Genomic DNA, 13,852 nt, shown 5'->3' with positions numbered 1-13,852 from the left:
ATTCCCTCACCTTTAGCCATCCCTCACCCTTTTAATGTTCCTCCTGTTGTACTCCTTGTTATGAAGTGTCATACCTGCCCCCCACCCACTGCTTGGGTCAGAAGCAATTCAGCAAGACAGCACCTCTGGAGCAGGGCCTGAAAACTGAAGCTGGTTTAACCCCACTGTTTCATGACATAACAACCCTCCCCTCTCATCCACACAGGAAATTACTGGGTGGGCAGGAAGACATCCCTTCAGGCCACATCAGTTTCTCATTCGTGCACAATGACTTTTACTGATATCTGCTGTGGAAGCACTGTGTCTCACTCCATTGCCTTTGACCTGAGCAGTGTGGTGGGGGACAAGTATGACCCTTCATCCTTGTGTTGCTAAGATAGGAATGATGAATGGGTTTTGGATAGGTGTGGGATAGATATATGCTTTCATTTGGCTGCTCCCTTTCTGAATGAGAAAACCCCCTTGGCATGTGTGTTTATTTGCCAAGATGTGAGGGACATTGGATAGGTTTTTGGATGGGTTTGAGATGAATGTAGGGTGGGTGTATGCTTTGAGTTGGCCACCCCCATTGTGAGAGGAAAAGGGCTTTTTGGTATATATGTGTAAGCAGGTAGGAGTAGAAGATACAAGGGTGATGGGGTGAAAGGATTGAAGATGTTCTTTTTCCATATTAAACCACTGCTTTGCAATTGTCTGCTAATTGTGTGTGTATGTGGTAAGTGAAACTAATGTTCATGTGTGGATGCAATATACTGTATTTGTATGAAAGTACCCATTTTTGAAACTAGGATCAGGTACTTTGAGTAAGTTGTTAGTCTTGTTTAAATTTAATCCATAGTCATTGTTTTTCTTTTTATAAGTTTATTTGCTGATGCATAAATTTCTGTATATAATGATATGTATTGTCTCTTAATCAGGCTGAAAAAGTGGAAGAAGTTTATTCAATGGATGATATCGTGTTTGCCAGTGAATTGGAGATGTTACGAAAGAAAGCTGATGAAGTATGGGAAGCTGAGAAACTGGAGGAAGGGTAAGAATAATATATTTTATTATTAATACCTTGTGTTTTAGCATCTTTGTCATCTTTTGAAAAGTAAAGAAGTCACTTATATCACTGCCCTGGTTCTCTTGCAAGAGACCAGCAACCACCAGGAATTTGGTTATGGCTATATATATATATATATATATATATATATGTATATATATATATATATATATATATATATATATATATTCACTATAAACCCACTGTCGGAGAAAAAATGACGGAAGTATAGGGAAACTGTATATTTCGACTACTATCTGTAGTCCTCTTCAGCAGAATGCTTACATGAAGTTAAGGTACAAATATATATGAGAAAGTGAGGGGTACATAAAAGGGGATGGGGAAAGTGGGGGGACGCAGGTTACATGCCCTTGAAATGGTTGGGTCAAGGAAGGACAGTAACCTGAGTCCCCCCACTTTCCCCATCCCCTTTTATGTACCCCTCAGTTTCTCATATATACTTGTACCTTAACTTCATGTAAGCATTCTGCTGAAGAGGACTACAGATAGTAGTCGAAATATACAGTTTCCCTGTACTTCCTTCATTTTTTCTCCGACAGTGGGTTTATAGTGAACTTTTACATATGTGTTATAACATACCAATTTCCATATATACATACATATACCAAGGCTTTTTCCCCCTTACAAGGGGGGTAGCCAAAAAGAAAAAGGCATAAAATCATTCCCACCCATTCCATCCCTGAATACACTCCACACCCCTCCACCCTCCCTCTTATCTTAGCACCTCCTGAATGACGGGTCATCCCTGCACCTTGTCCACTGCAGTACCTTTCCTTCTTTGAGTGAGAAGCCTATTATCTTGTTTGAGATGAAATTTCTGAGAAGTATGGTAGGGGTTACAATGTTGGATAGAATGAGAAACAAGGTGAGGAGAGCAGAGGTGGAAAAGGAGATGGCACATAGGGTGTATGAAAGAGTATTGAGATGGTTTGGACACATGGAAAGAATGAGTGAAGAAAGATTAGTTAAAGAGTTATGGATGTAGTGAATTTGAGGGACAGTCAAGGATGAGATGGATGGATGGGGTGAAAGGGGCTTTGAGCAAGAGGGGAATTTCTGTTGAGCAAGGAAGGGAGAAGGCAGGAGATATGGGTGTGGAAAATGGCTGTGTGTAGATGTGGATGTGTTGTGTCTTGCTACCTTGGTTCTGACCCAGGGCAGTGGACGAGATGCAGGGATGACCTGTCATCCAGGAGGAACCAAGAAAAAAGGGAGGGAAGGGTGGTGAGTGGGAGTGGAGTATGTGGGGATGAAATGGGTGAGAGTGGATTTATGCCCTTGACTTTAGCTACCTCCCTTGTCAGGGGGAAAAGCCTTTGGTAAATGTATGTATAGATGATACTGTGATACAAGGAAGAGAGGAGACAGGGGATGGGTGGGTAGGGAGTGGTTATGTGTGAGTGATATTTTGATGCAGCCTGAAGGGATTTCTCCCCATCTCTATTTTCTGCATGAGTGGATGGAGGAGGGAGGGTGCTAATTAAGTGAGGTGGCCTTACTGTGGATGTACTGTGCCTTGCTGCATTGCTTCTGACCCAAGGCAGTGGGTGGGAGACAGGAATGACCCTTCATCCACGAGAAGCTAAGAGGGAGGAAATGCTGGTGGATGGGAGTGGATATGTGCCTTTTGCCGTGGCTACCTCCCATATAAGGGGAAAAAGGGCCTTGGTAAGATAGCCTCAGTGAAGAAATTTTGTGTTGCTGTCTGGAGTGAGTGTAGGACAGCATAGTATTTGGTGCTCTGTCTTGTGTGGTGGTTGTATCTTGGACATTGGTGTATGTAGCTACACTGATACTGTGTTGGTGACCTAAACCTATGGATTTTCACTGATATTGTCAGGTTGGCCTATTTAGCCCAATATTGCATCAGAGAGAAAGAGTTGTGCACAGGGCACTGTGAGGTACATGTGAGGAAGCTGGAGCCAAGGGTGTGTTCTTGGGCCCGGCAAAATACGAGGCCATGGGTGGATTTTTGTCTTTCTGCCTCTGGTACCCATACCTTTGTCCTCAGAGATGTCAAAATGAAATTTGCGAGAGGCCTTGTGGTGCTGGACCTGTGACTGAGATGGTGGCTAAATTGGAGCAAGTGGACCTATGGCATGGATTTTGACTGAAATCATCAGGTCCGCTGATTTGGCCCAAACTTGTCCCAGGTGGAGAGTCCTGTATGGCACTGTGAAGTATATGCGAGGAACCTAGACCCAAGGGTGTGTGTGTGGGGCCCAGCAAAATTTGAGGCTCTGGCTGGATTTTGGCTTTCTGCCTATGGTGCCTGCACCTTTGGCCTGAGGGGTGCCCAAATGAAATCTGTGAGAGGCTGCCTTGTGGCCCAAGACCTATGGGTGAGTTTGTGGCCAAAATGACCTAAAAAAAATATGAAGACCTATGGATTTTGACTGAAGCCATCAGATCAGCTGATTTGGCCCAAACTTGCCCCAGAGGAATTATCTCTGGGTGAGTTTGGGTGGAGTATACAATTCCGCAATTTGTTGAGTAATGTTTGTTTTGTAATCTTTTATTATAGCTATATTGTTAAATGTTTTTATGGCATTTGGTGAGCTATGATGTGAGCTGTGGGTAGGTCTAACAAATCTTGCATAGAAGTGTGCCTAAAATTTCCATGTGCTCTTCTGTGGGATTTTTTTTTTTTTTTTTTTTTTTTTCTTAATCCTTTCCTGAGTGTAAGTGTTCCTTTGGTATTGGTTTTAAGCAGCCAGTTATAGTTTAGATAAAGTTTTTGAAGTATGATAGGTGAGACAAGGATGGGTAGAGTGAGAGGTGGGCAGAGAATGGGATTGAAAAGAGAGCTGTTGGATAGGGAAGATCAAAGGGCTGTGAGATGATTGGGCCATATGGAAAGAATGAGTGAGGAAGTCTAGTAAAAAGAGCATGAAAAGCATAAATGGGTGGAGTAGCCATGAGAGGAAGATAAAAAATGAGGTGGATGGGGTAAATGGGGCCTGGAATGCATGAATGTGAAGCAGGGAAGAGAGAATGTAAAAGATAGAATTGAATGGAGGGAGAATGTGAAAGGATATAGAAATGATCCAGTGTAAATGGATGTTCTTGTCTGCATAGTCTTATATATATATATATTATATATAGAAGAAGGGGGTCACCATATATGACTTATGAAGGAGTGGGGTTAAACCAACTTTGGCTGTCAAGCTCTGCTGTAGAGGTGTGGGAGGATGTAAGAAGAAAGGAAAGATTATAAAGTGAGAAGTATGGTGCATGTTGTGAGGATGGATAGGGTGAAAAATGAGGTAAGGAGGAAAGCAGGGATGGAAAGGGAGCTGATAGATAGGACCGATGAAAGAATATTGGGATGGTTTGGGCACATGGAAAGAATGAGTGAGGAAAGACTAGTAAAAAGAGTGTGGAAGGAGGAGGTAGTTGGAATGAACTTAGGGGGAAGACCAAGAATGAGATGGATGGATTAGGTGAATGGAGCTTTGAGTAAAAGGGGAATGTCATGGAAAGGGAAAATGCAAGATATGTTTGAGTGGAGAATGATTTTGAATGGAAGATAAATTGATGTGGCCCAAAGGGTCTTCTCCTTGTCTTTATTTTTGCATGAAAGGATGGGGAGGGAAGGTTGAGAAGTAAATGAAGTGATGGGAGCCTGCTGTGGATATTCTGTGTTTTACTGTGTTGCTTCTGACCTGGGCAGTGGATACAAGAATAAGGAGGATGCTCATTTTCAAGTATTTGTCAGAATATAAAGGCATAATTTTCCTTCTTGGTTCTAGAATTTACACTGCTTCTTTTCAGCTATTCAGATTTATTCAAGTATCTTCTTGCTTCTGCCAAAGCTGAGGAAGAGGAATGGATACAGACACGTCTAGTCTGTGCAGCACTCTATGTTGAATTTATCATCAAGGTCTTTAAGATGCAGTACCGAAAATTGCATGCTGTGAAGTTGCCATTAGATGGATGTCCTCCTCGACTGCAGTACAAAATTTTGGATAGTTATACAGAAGGGAAAGATAGGTAAGAATATTTACCCCATGACTTGCAATTAGTGTTTGGTAATTAAATTAAAGCATGAGATAAAGGAGGCAAAAAGGAGAGCAGATGTGAAATGAGGTAAGAGTTTGACAGTTTTTTTAAAGAAAAAGATGTTTGGGAAGGAAATTAAAAGAGGAAGGAGAGGCAAATCAAATAGAGAAGAAAAGGTTAAAGGTGCAAATTGAGAGATAATAATGGAAGAGACAGCAGTAAAATGAAGATGGGCGGAGTATATTAGGGAGTTGCTAAATGTGAAGAAGGATAGGGAGGGAAAGGTAGTTGCATTGGGAAGCGCTAAGAAAATGACAATGATGAATGAGGAAAATGGAGGAGAAATAAGAAAAGATGAGATGAATGCAATTATTAAAATGATGAGAGCAGGTAAGACACCAGAGTTAGGTGGGTGTTGTGCAGTGTGTCTAAAAAGGGAGGTACAGTGATGGTGGACTGGCTGGTTAGGTTGTTTAACATTTGTCTAAAAGAAGGTAGAGTGCCAAAGGTAGACAGGAAGGCACTGTGTGATGGGGTCATCTCTAATTCTTGTTTGTTTTTCAGTTTGTTGTTTACAAATCTGTAAGATAGTTTTGGTTGATCTTTACATTTTTCTGTGACATCTATTTCGTATTTTCTCTTTTTTTTTCTCTGCACACTTGTACATATTGATTTCTATAACTAGTATATATTTTCCATTTTTCAGGTATTTTGTCTTTCCTCCATTTTATCCAAGCTTTATCCCTTTTGTCTTTTAACTCCCTACATCCCTAACTCCCTACATCCCAGCACTTTACATATCCTTTTTCTTGTTTTTGTCTTGGAACATACTTTTCCACTTCTTTATAAATTGTTGTCAAAATATTCCATTTCTCTTCTACTGTTGTTTCCTCCTTATGTATCCTTTCCCAGTCTGCTTTTTGATTTTTTTTTCTTATCTTATCAAAATATGTTTTTCCATACATCAATCTTCCCTTTCTATATTCGTTTTTTCCATGTATTTTTCCTCATTTAGTTCCAGTTCAACCAGTATGTGGTCACTTTTACTTATTGGTGTCTTATATTCAATCTTGTCCATTATTTCAGGTTCTGATGTGATTATTAGGTCCAGTCTTGATGGTTCTTCCTCATTTCTATACCTAGTATTCTCTTCTATCCATTGCATCATTGTATGTTCTATAATCATATCAAGTAGTACATTTCCCCATAGATCGTTTCCACCCTTCAGTCATCCCTTCTCAGTAGATTTCTTTACAATTAAAGTCACCCATTATAACTATTCTCCCTCCATCTTCCATTATCTTATTTAGTGTTATCCTTGTGTCTTGTAACATATTTTTGTGTTCTCTTCCCATGAAGCTGTTTAAGGAGGCACATAATTTACCACAAACTTCCTGCTCTCATCCCTGTCCTCCACTTCTCTCCATATGTGACATACCTCACATTTATATCCTTCTTAGTCAGGAACATAACTCCACCCCCTTGTTTTACCTCTCTGTTTCTAATCCAATAATTATATACACTATATCCTACACTGTTGGGTGGTAGTAGACTTTTCAATATTGTCTCTACAATTCCTATTATGTCTAGTTCTTTTTCCTTTAGGTAATCATTCAGGTCATTCAAGCCTGTTATTAAGCCATCTATATTTGTGTAAGACACTTTTAATTTTCTGCTGCTTCCATCGTGTTTTCTGTTTCCCTTCTGTTTTTCTCTGCTATGAACCATTTCCTCACTTTCATATCCACTATCCAATAGAATTTCTCTTTGACTCTGTTCTTTTCTAAAAAATAAATTCCTTAGCTTCTAGTCTTTTTGTTTTCTCATCCTCTCTTTCCTCTTTATTCATCTCTCTTTTTGTCTATACCTGTTTATATAGATCACTTTTTGCTAGTTTCCCTGTTTTTGCTAAGATATTCTCAGCTGTTGTTTGTGACCTGAATTTAAACTTAATTGGTTTGGTCTTACAAGTATTGTATTTCGCTAGTCTATATATTTCTTCAATTTATTTCCCTGTTTCTTGTTCATCCTCTTGAACTACTAATATCTTGTTTATTTTTTCCTTCTCTTTTTCTGTTGTAGTCCTATTTGGATTATGCTTCTCTTCCATCCCTAATATAATTATCCATTTCTTTTTGTCTGCTAAGTCTCTTACTATATTCTCCTCCCTCATCACTTTAACCTCTTCAGTACAGGCCTTAAATCTCGCGGGCAGCAGCCGCTGCCAGCTGTACGACGTGTCGTAATAATACTTGCATCATAAAATATAGTCACCGCTTATATCGATCGTTCTCTCTTTCACCCGTGAATTTTGATAACCATAGAAAATGTGATTAAAGACAGTTTAGAGAGTATGTAAAAACGCAGGGGCAACTACAATAAATATAATTAAGACGCCGATATGGCAGCCTCGTGTATCCACTTGCTACTTATGCGGCACCGTATGGAAGGGGTTAATAACTGTGTCCTTAGTTTGTTCTTTCATCTGTTGGCCTACTATATTTCTAAATTCAACTTTGTTGTTCTCTTGGACTTTTCTCCATCCCTGTACCTCTATGGACTCTTTATTCTCTTTATTCTTCTTTAATTCCTCATTCTCATCCTTTACTTCTTTTAACTGTCTTTTTAATTCTTCTATTTAGGTTTTGGTTCTCCTTCTTTAATTCTTCCAATTTATCAACTCTTTGTGTAATCCGTGTAAGTTGACCGAACCTAACCTCCCACAGTTTGTTCATGTTCTCTAGTTTTTCCTTTAGACTTGCTAATCGGGGTAGGTTGTCATCTCCTCCCTCATTGAATCCATGGAAATAATTATCTTCACCTTCCATTGCATTGCTCTTATCCATATTTCTAATTTCTACATTTTTACTTATGTCTTCAACTTCACCTCTATTGTGTGCGCACCTCTTGTTGACATTCCTTCTGATGTCCGAGGCCCGTTCATCCCCTTCCTCATTTCCTTTCATTTTCCTCAGTAATCCCTCCCTTCTTTTTCTTCACCTTCCCACTACACCACAAGCTTTCCCCTTCCCTACTAATACAATGAAGGTACTCCCTTGTCATTGAGATCCATGAAATTTGAAGTTTTCCTGGAGTTCCAAACTTTGCTGTCACTTCAACTGTCGTGTGTGTGTGTGTATTTTGTGTGTGTATTTACCTAGTTGTATTTACCTAGTTGTATTTTACGGGAAGGGGAGCTATGCTCGTGGGGTCCCGTCTTCATATCTCATTTTATCTAAACTATTTTTAAATTCATGTATTGTTTTTGCACACACCACTTTCTCATCTAACTTGTTCCAACTGTCTATTACTCTGTGAGGAAAGCTGTTCTTTTTCAAATCTCTTCTATAGCTGTCTTTTTTTATTTTCTTTCCGTGTCCTCTTGTATTTCTGTCATCCCATTTTATCAGATTCTCTCTATCAGTAATTTCTATGCCTTTCATGATTCTGTAAATAGCTATCAAATCTCCTCTCTCTTCTTTGCTCTAGTGTCTGTAGTTTAAGTTTTTGTAGTCTCTCTTCATATGATAGTTTTGAGAGTGTTGGTGCCAATTTTGTAATTGCTCTTTGTATTCTTTCAAGTTTTTTTATACATTTTTTTGTACTTGGTGACCATATCGTTGCTGCATATTCCAATCTTGGTCTTATCAGGGTGATTAGGATTTTCCTCACCATTTCTTCATCCAGGTATGTAAATGCCACTTTGTTCTTATTAAATTATAAGTTTCTCCAAAAATCTTATTTATATGTTTCTCAGGTGACATATTATTCATAACAATGACTCCCAGGTCCTTCTCATTTTCTACTTTTTTTATTCCTTCTTCTCCCAAATTATATGATCCTGTTATTCTGTTTTTGCTTTTTCCAAATTCCATTATACTACACTTTTTTGTATTGAACTCCATCTCCCACTTCCTACTCCATTCTTGTACTTTATTTAGATCTCTCTGTAGTGATTCACAATCTTCTTCAGTTTTCACTCTTTTCAGTAGTTTTGCATCATCTGCAAAGAAGCTCATATAGCTTTCAATTCCTTCATCCATATCATTAATATATATAGCAAACATTATTGGGGCCAGAACTGTTCCCTGCGGGACACCGCTTATTACTTCATTCCATTTTGAGTGCTGATCTCTTATCACTACTCTCATTTTTCTTTCTTGCAAAAAGTCTTCCATCCAATTTAGCAATTTACCTTGTATTCCTCCTTCATATTCTAATTTCTTAAGCAACTTCTTATGTGGTACTTTGTCAAAAGCTTTTTTTAGGTCTAGAAATGCACAATCAGCCCATCCATCTCTTTCTTGTATTATGTCTATTAGTCTTGAATAGAAACATATTAAATTGGTGACACTTAATCGTCCTTGTCTGAATCCAAATTGCCTTGGATTTAGTACGTTGTTTTTTTCCAAGTATTTTACCCATCTACTTTTGATAATTCTTTCACAAATTTTTGCTATTGTACTTGTTAGAGAGACTGGTCTATAGTTGGTAGGTTCTTCTTTATTTCCTCCTTTATATATAGGTACTATATTTGCTTTTTTCCAATCTTCTGGAACTTTTCCTTCTTTTAAGGAACTGCTTATTATGCTATGTATTTTGTCTGCCAGTTCATTCCTGCATTCTTTCAGAATCCAGTTTGCTATTTCATCTGGCCCATGCGATTTTCTGACATCAAAATTACCCAAGTGTGTCAATATTTCATTCTTTGTTACTTCTATTTCTTCCATAGGGGGGACTTTTTCTTTCCACTCAATCTCTTCAGGTTGTATATTTTCCCTTGTAAACACTGATTTAAAATGTTTGTTCATAATTTCTGCCATTTCCATTTCCTCAGTGTATTCAACTCCTCCTTGTCTTAATTTCTCCAAGTCTTGTTTGTTTTTCAGTTTATTGTTTACAAATCTGTAGAATAGTTTTGGTTGATCTTTACACTTTTCTATAACATCTTTTTCATATTTTCTTTTTTCTTCTCTGCACTTTTGTACATATTCATTTCTATAACCAGTATATATTTTCCATTTTTCAGGTCTTCTGTCTTTTTTCCATCTGGTCCAGGCTTTGTCTCTTTTGTCTTTTAACTCCCTACAACTTTTGTTGTACCAGCATTTTACATATTCTTTTTCTTGTTTTTGTCTTGGGACATACTTTTCCACTCCTTTTTTGTAAATTTTTGTCAAAATATTCCATTTCTCTTCCACTGATGTTTCTTCTTTGTATATTTCTTCCCAGTTTTCTTGTTGGAAGAATTCTCTTATTTTATCAAAGTTTGTTTTTTCATACATCATTCTTCCTTTTCTATATTGTTCATTTCTTTTCATATATTTTTCTTCATTAAGTTCCAGTTCAATCAATATGTGGTCACTTTTACCTATTGGTGTTTTATATTCAATCTTGTCCACTATTCTGGGTTCAGATGTAATTATTAAGTCTAGCCTCGATGGTTCTTCTTCATTTCTATACCTAGTGTTCTCTTGTATCCATTGTGTCATTGAATGGTCAGTAATCATCTCAAGTAGAGCATTTCCCCATGAGTCATCACCACTCTTTACTGTCATTCCTTCCCAGCAGATTTCTTTGCAATTAAAGTCGCCCATCATAACTATTCTTCCTCCGTCTTCCATTATTTTAGTTAATGCTATCTTTGTGTCCTCTAACATACTTTTATGTTCACTCTCCTCCCATGAGGCTGTTTTCGGAGGCACATAATTGATCACAAATTTTCTGCTCTTCTTATCTCGGTCTTCCACTTCTATCATAATCATCTCTACTGTATTCTTTCCATATATGACACCTTTCACGTTTATATCCTTCTTAGTCAGGAACATAACTCCACCCCCTTGTTTTTTCTCTCTGTTTCTAATCCAATAATTGTATGCATTATGTCCTACACTGTTGGGTGGTAGTGGGCCTTTTAATTTTGTTTCTACAATTCCCATTATGTCCGGTTCTTTTTCTTTCAAATAATCATTCAGTTCATTCAATCCTGTTATCAACCCATCTATATTTGTGTAAGACGCTCTTAGTTTTCTGCCACTTCCATTGTGTTCTCTGTTTCCCTTATGTTTTTCTTTAGTATGTCGAACTGCTTTATTTTCATGTTCACTACTCTCCAATAGAATCTCTCTTTCTCTGACTCCGTTCTTTCCTCGTTTTTTGCCTTAGCTTCAAGTCTTTTCTGCTTTTCTGCCTCTCTTTCCTCCTTATTCATTTCTCTTTTTATCCATACCTTTTTATATTGATCATTTGTTGCTAGTTTCCCTGTTTTGGATAGAATTTTCTCTGCCGTTGTTTGTGACATAAATTTAATCTTAATTGGTCTGGTCTTATCTGTACTATATTTTCCGAGTCTGAATTTTTCCTCAATTTCCTTTATAATTTCTGGTTCATCTTCCTGGACTAATTTTAATAAACTGCTTACTCTTTCATTTTCCTCCTTGATTCTTGCGGTTCTATCTGGGTTATGTTTCTCTTCCATTCCTAATATAATTATACATTTCTTTTTGTCAGCTAATTCTCTTACTATATTCTCCTTCTGTCTCATCACTTTAATAACTGAGTCTTCATTATGTTCTTTCAATTGCTGTTTGACTATGTCAGTGAATGAAACCTTATTCCCTTCTTGGGTTGTTCTCCAATTTTTAGCTTCTTTAGCTATTGTGTCTCTGTTTTCATTACTATTCTTCTTCAATTTCTCATTCTCCTCCTTTACATTTCCTAACTGTCTTTTTAGGTCCTCTATTTCTTCAGTTAAGTTTCTGTTTGCCTTCTCTAGTTGTTCCAACCTTTCAATTCTCTGGAAAATGGAGTCAACATTACCTAACTTACGTTCCAAGTCCTCGATCACCTTATCAACTCTCTCCTCTAGTCTTATCAGTCGGGGGGGGGTTGTGTCCCCCCCCCACCCTCTTTAAATCCCTGGAACATATTCTCGTCACTTTCTACTGTATTGCTCCTCTCTATACTTCTAATCTTTACATTTTTATTAGACATTTCATCATCGCTCAGTCTCTTGTTTACCTTTCGCTTGTCTGTCTGGGCCAAGTCTACTCCCTCCTCATTTCCTTCCATTTCCCTCAGTAATCCCTCCCCGTTTCCTCTTTCCCTACTTTCCCACTACTCCACGAGCAATTTCCCCCCCACCCTGTAAAAACACTAGGCACTTCTCTTTGCGTTGGGATCCACAGACTTCAGTTTTCTTCAGAACGTCATCCAAGCCGTCCATTCGCTGAAGTGTGTGTGTGTGTGTGTGTATATATATATATATATATATATATATATATACTGGTATATGTGTGTGTGTATATGTGTATTTACTCAGTTGTATCGTACAAGAAGGGGAGCTACGCTTGTAGTGTCCCATCTTTGTATCATGCAGTATCTAGTTTGCTCTTAAATTCATGTATGGTTTTTGTGCACACTATTGTTTTGTCCACTTTGTTCCAGACATCCACCACTCTGTGTGGAAAGTTGTTCTTTTTCAGGTCCCTTCTATAACTGTCCTTTTTGAGTTTCTTTTCCTGTCCTTTTTGAGTTTCTTTTCCTGTCCTCTTGTATTTCTCTTATCCCAATTTAATAAGTCTTCTTTATCAACCATTTCCATTCTTCTAGATGTACCTAGTTGTATTATACGGGAAGGGGAGCCATGCTTGTGGTGACCCGTCTTTGTATCTCGCAACATCTAGTTTGTTTTTAAATTCATGTATGGTGTTTGCACAAGTGGGTTTGGGGGAGGTGGATAATTTAGTTATGTTTATTTCTATTGCTGATCTTTCCATTAGCTTGGATATAGTGGATAGTAGTGAGATTGAACTGTAGGACGCAGGGTTTTTAGGTAGTTTGTTCAGTTTTGATACGAGTATTATGGCTACCTCCCTTATAAGAAGGAAAAAGCTCTTTGGAGATAGAATTATGCAAGTGATTGATTGTAAGGTATTGTGGCTACCTCCCTTATAAGGGGAAAAAGCGCTTGTTATATAGATGTATAGAATTATGTTACTGATTGATTGTAGTGAAGCCTTAAAAGGGAGAAAAGACCTTTTGGTACATGTATGTGTGTTAATCACAATAAAATAGAGAAATAAATGATAAGTATATATTGTGTATAGTTTTGGATACTTTAATCTTGTGTCAAACTGTAAATATAATTTTATTTTTTGTTTTCAGGGTGAAGAGTAAGGTCATGAGGGACAAGGCTGTATGCCACATTTTGGTTTTACTTTTTCTTGTCAACCGTTTTGAGATTGATGGAAGTGTTTTAATGCAATCTTTTCCAATGTTGGAGCAAAGGAAGTAAGTATCCCTTTGTTATTGGCTTTATCATAAAGATTTGTAAAAATTATAAACAACAGTTTAAGGACTTTAGGGTAATATAATCCTACAGACTAGAACCATTTGTCATCTTTATAAGTAGAGATTTTAAAGTAATGCTCCCTTTGTACTACTGCTATCACTCCTTTATTCCATTCCCTTGAATGTTTTCTTTGCTACTATAACTACCTCTTCCTGATCCCTTTGCCACTTTTTTTGTATAATGATAAATGTTTGAAATTTGATTGTAATTTGTGGATGTTTCATAGCACATTGATATTTTTGCAGGCTTAATACTTTGTTCAAGTTAGTTGGAGCAACACAGTCAAAAGAAAGTAGCTTGTATAAACTGCAGCTGCCACTTTCGCCGTTGATAACTGAAAAAATCAAATTTCGGAAAGGAAAGAAAAGGTACTAAATAACTGATTTGAATGAAAATGTTAATGTATTTGGACAAATAAAAATTTCATGAGA

At 37.7% G+C, this 13,852-nt stretch overlaps 1 protein-coding gene across 1 annotated transcript in view; it reads left to right on the top strand.

Moving 5' to 3' along the window:
• Positions 1-13,852, top strand: part of Polr1E (RNA polymerase I subunit E) — a 30,001-nt gene extending 16,149 nt beyond the window's left edge. The window contains exons 5-8 of the mRNA XM_076201887.1: positions 918-1,030; positions 4,841-5,059; positions 13,235-13,360; positions 13,667-13,852. Of these exons, the coding sequence (XP_076058002.1) occupies positions 918-1,030; positions 4,841-5,059; positions 13,235-13,360; positions 13,667-13,796 (588 nt within the window). The 3' untranslated portion in view covers positions 13,797-13,852. The remainder of the gene's footprint in view (positions 1-917; positions 1,031-4,840; positions 5,060-13,234; positions 13,361-13,666) is intronic.

This window comes from Oratosquilla oratoria, chromosome 18, assembly GCF_046742065.1.
Source record: "Oratosquilla oratoria isolate Oo_2021 chromosome 18, ASM4674206v1, whole genome shotgun sequence".
Taxonomy (NCBI): Eukaryota; Metazoa; Arthropoda; class Malacostraca; order Stomatopoda; family Squillidae; genus Oratosquilla; species Oratosquilla oratoria.
Note: the sequence above shows the minus strand (reverse complement) of the source record. Positions and strands in the feature narration are given on the sequence as shown.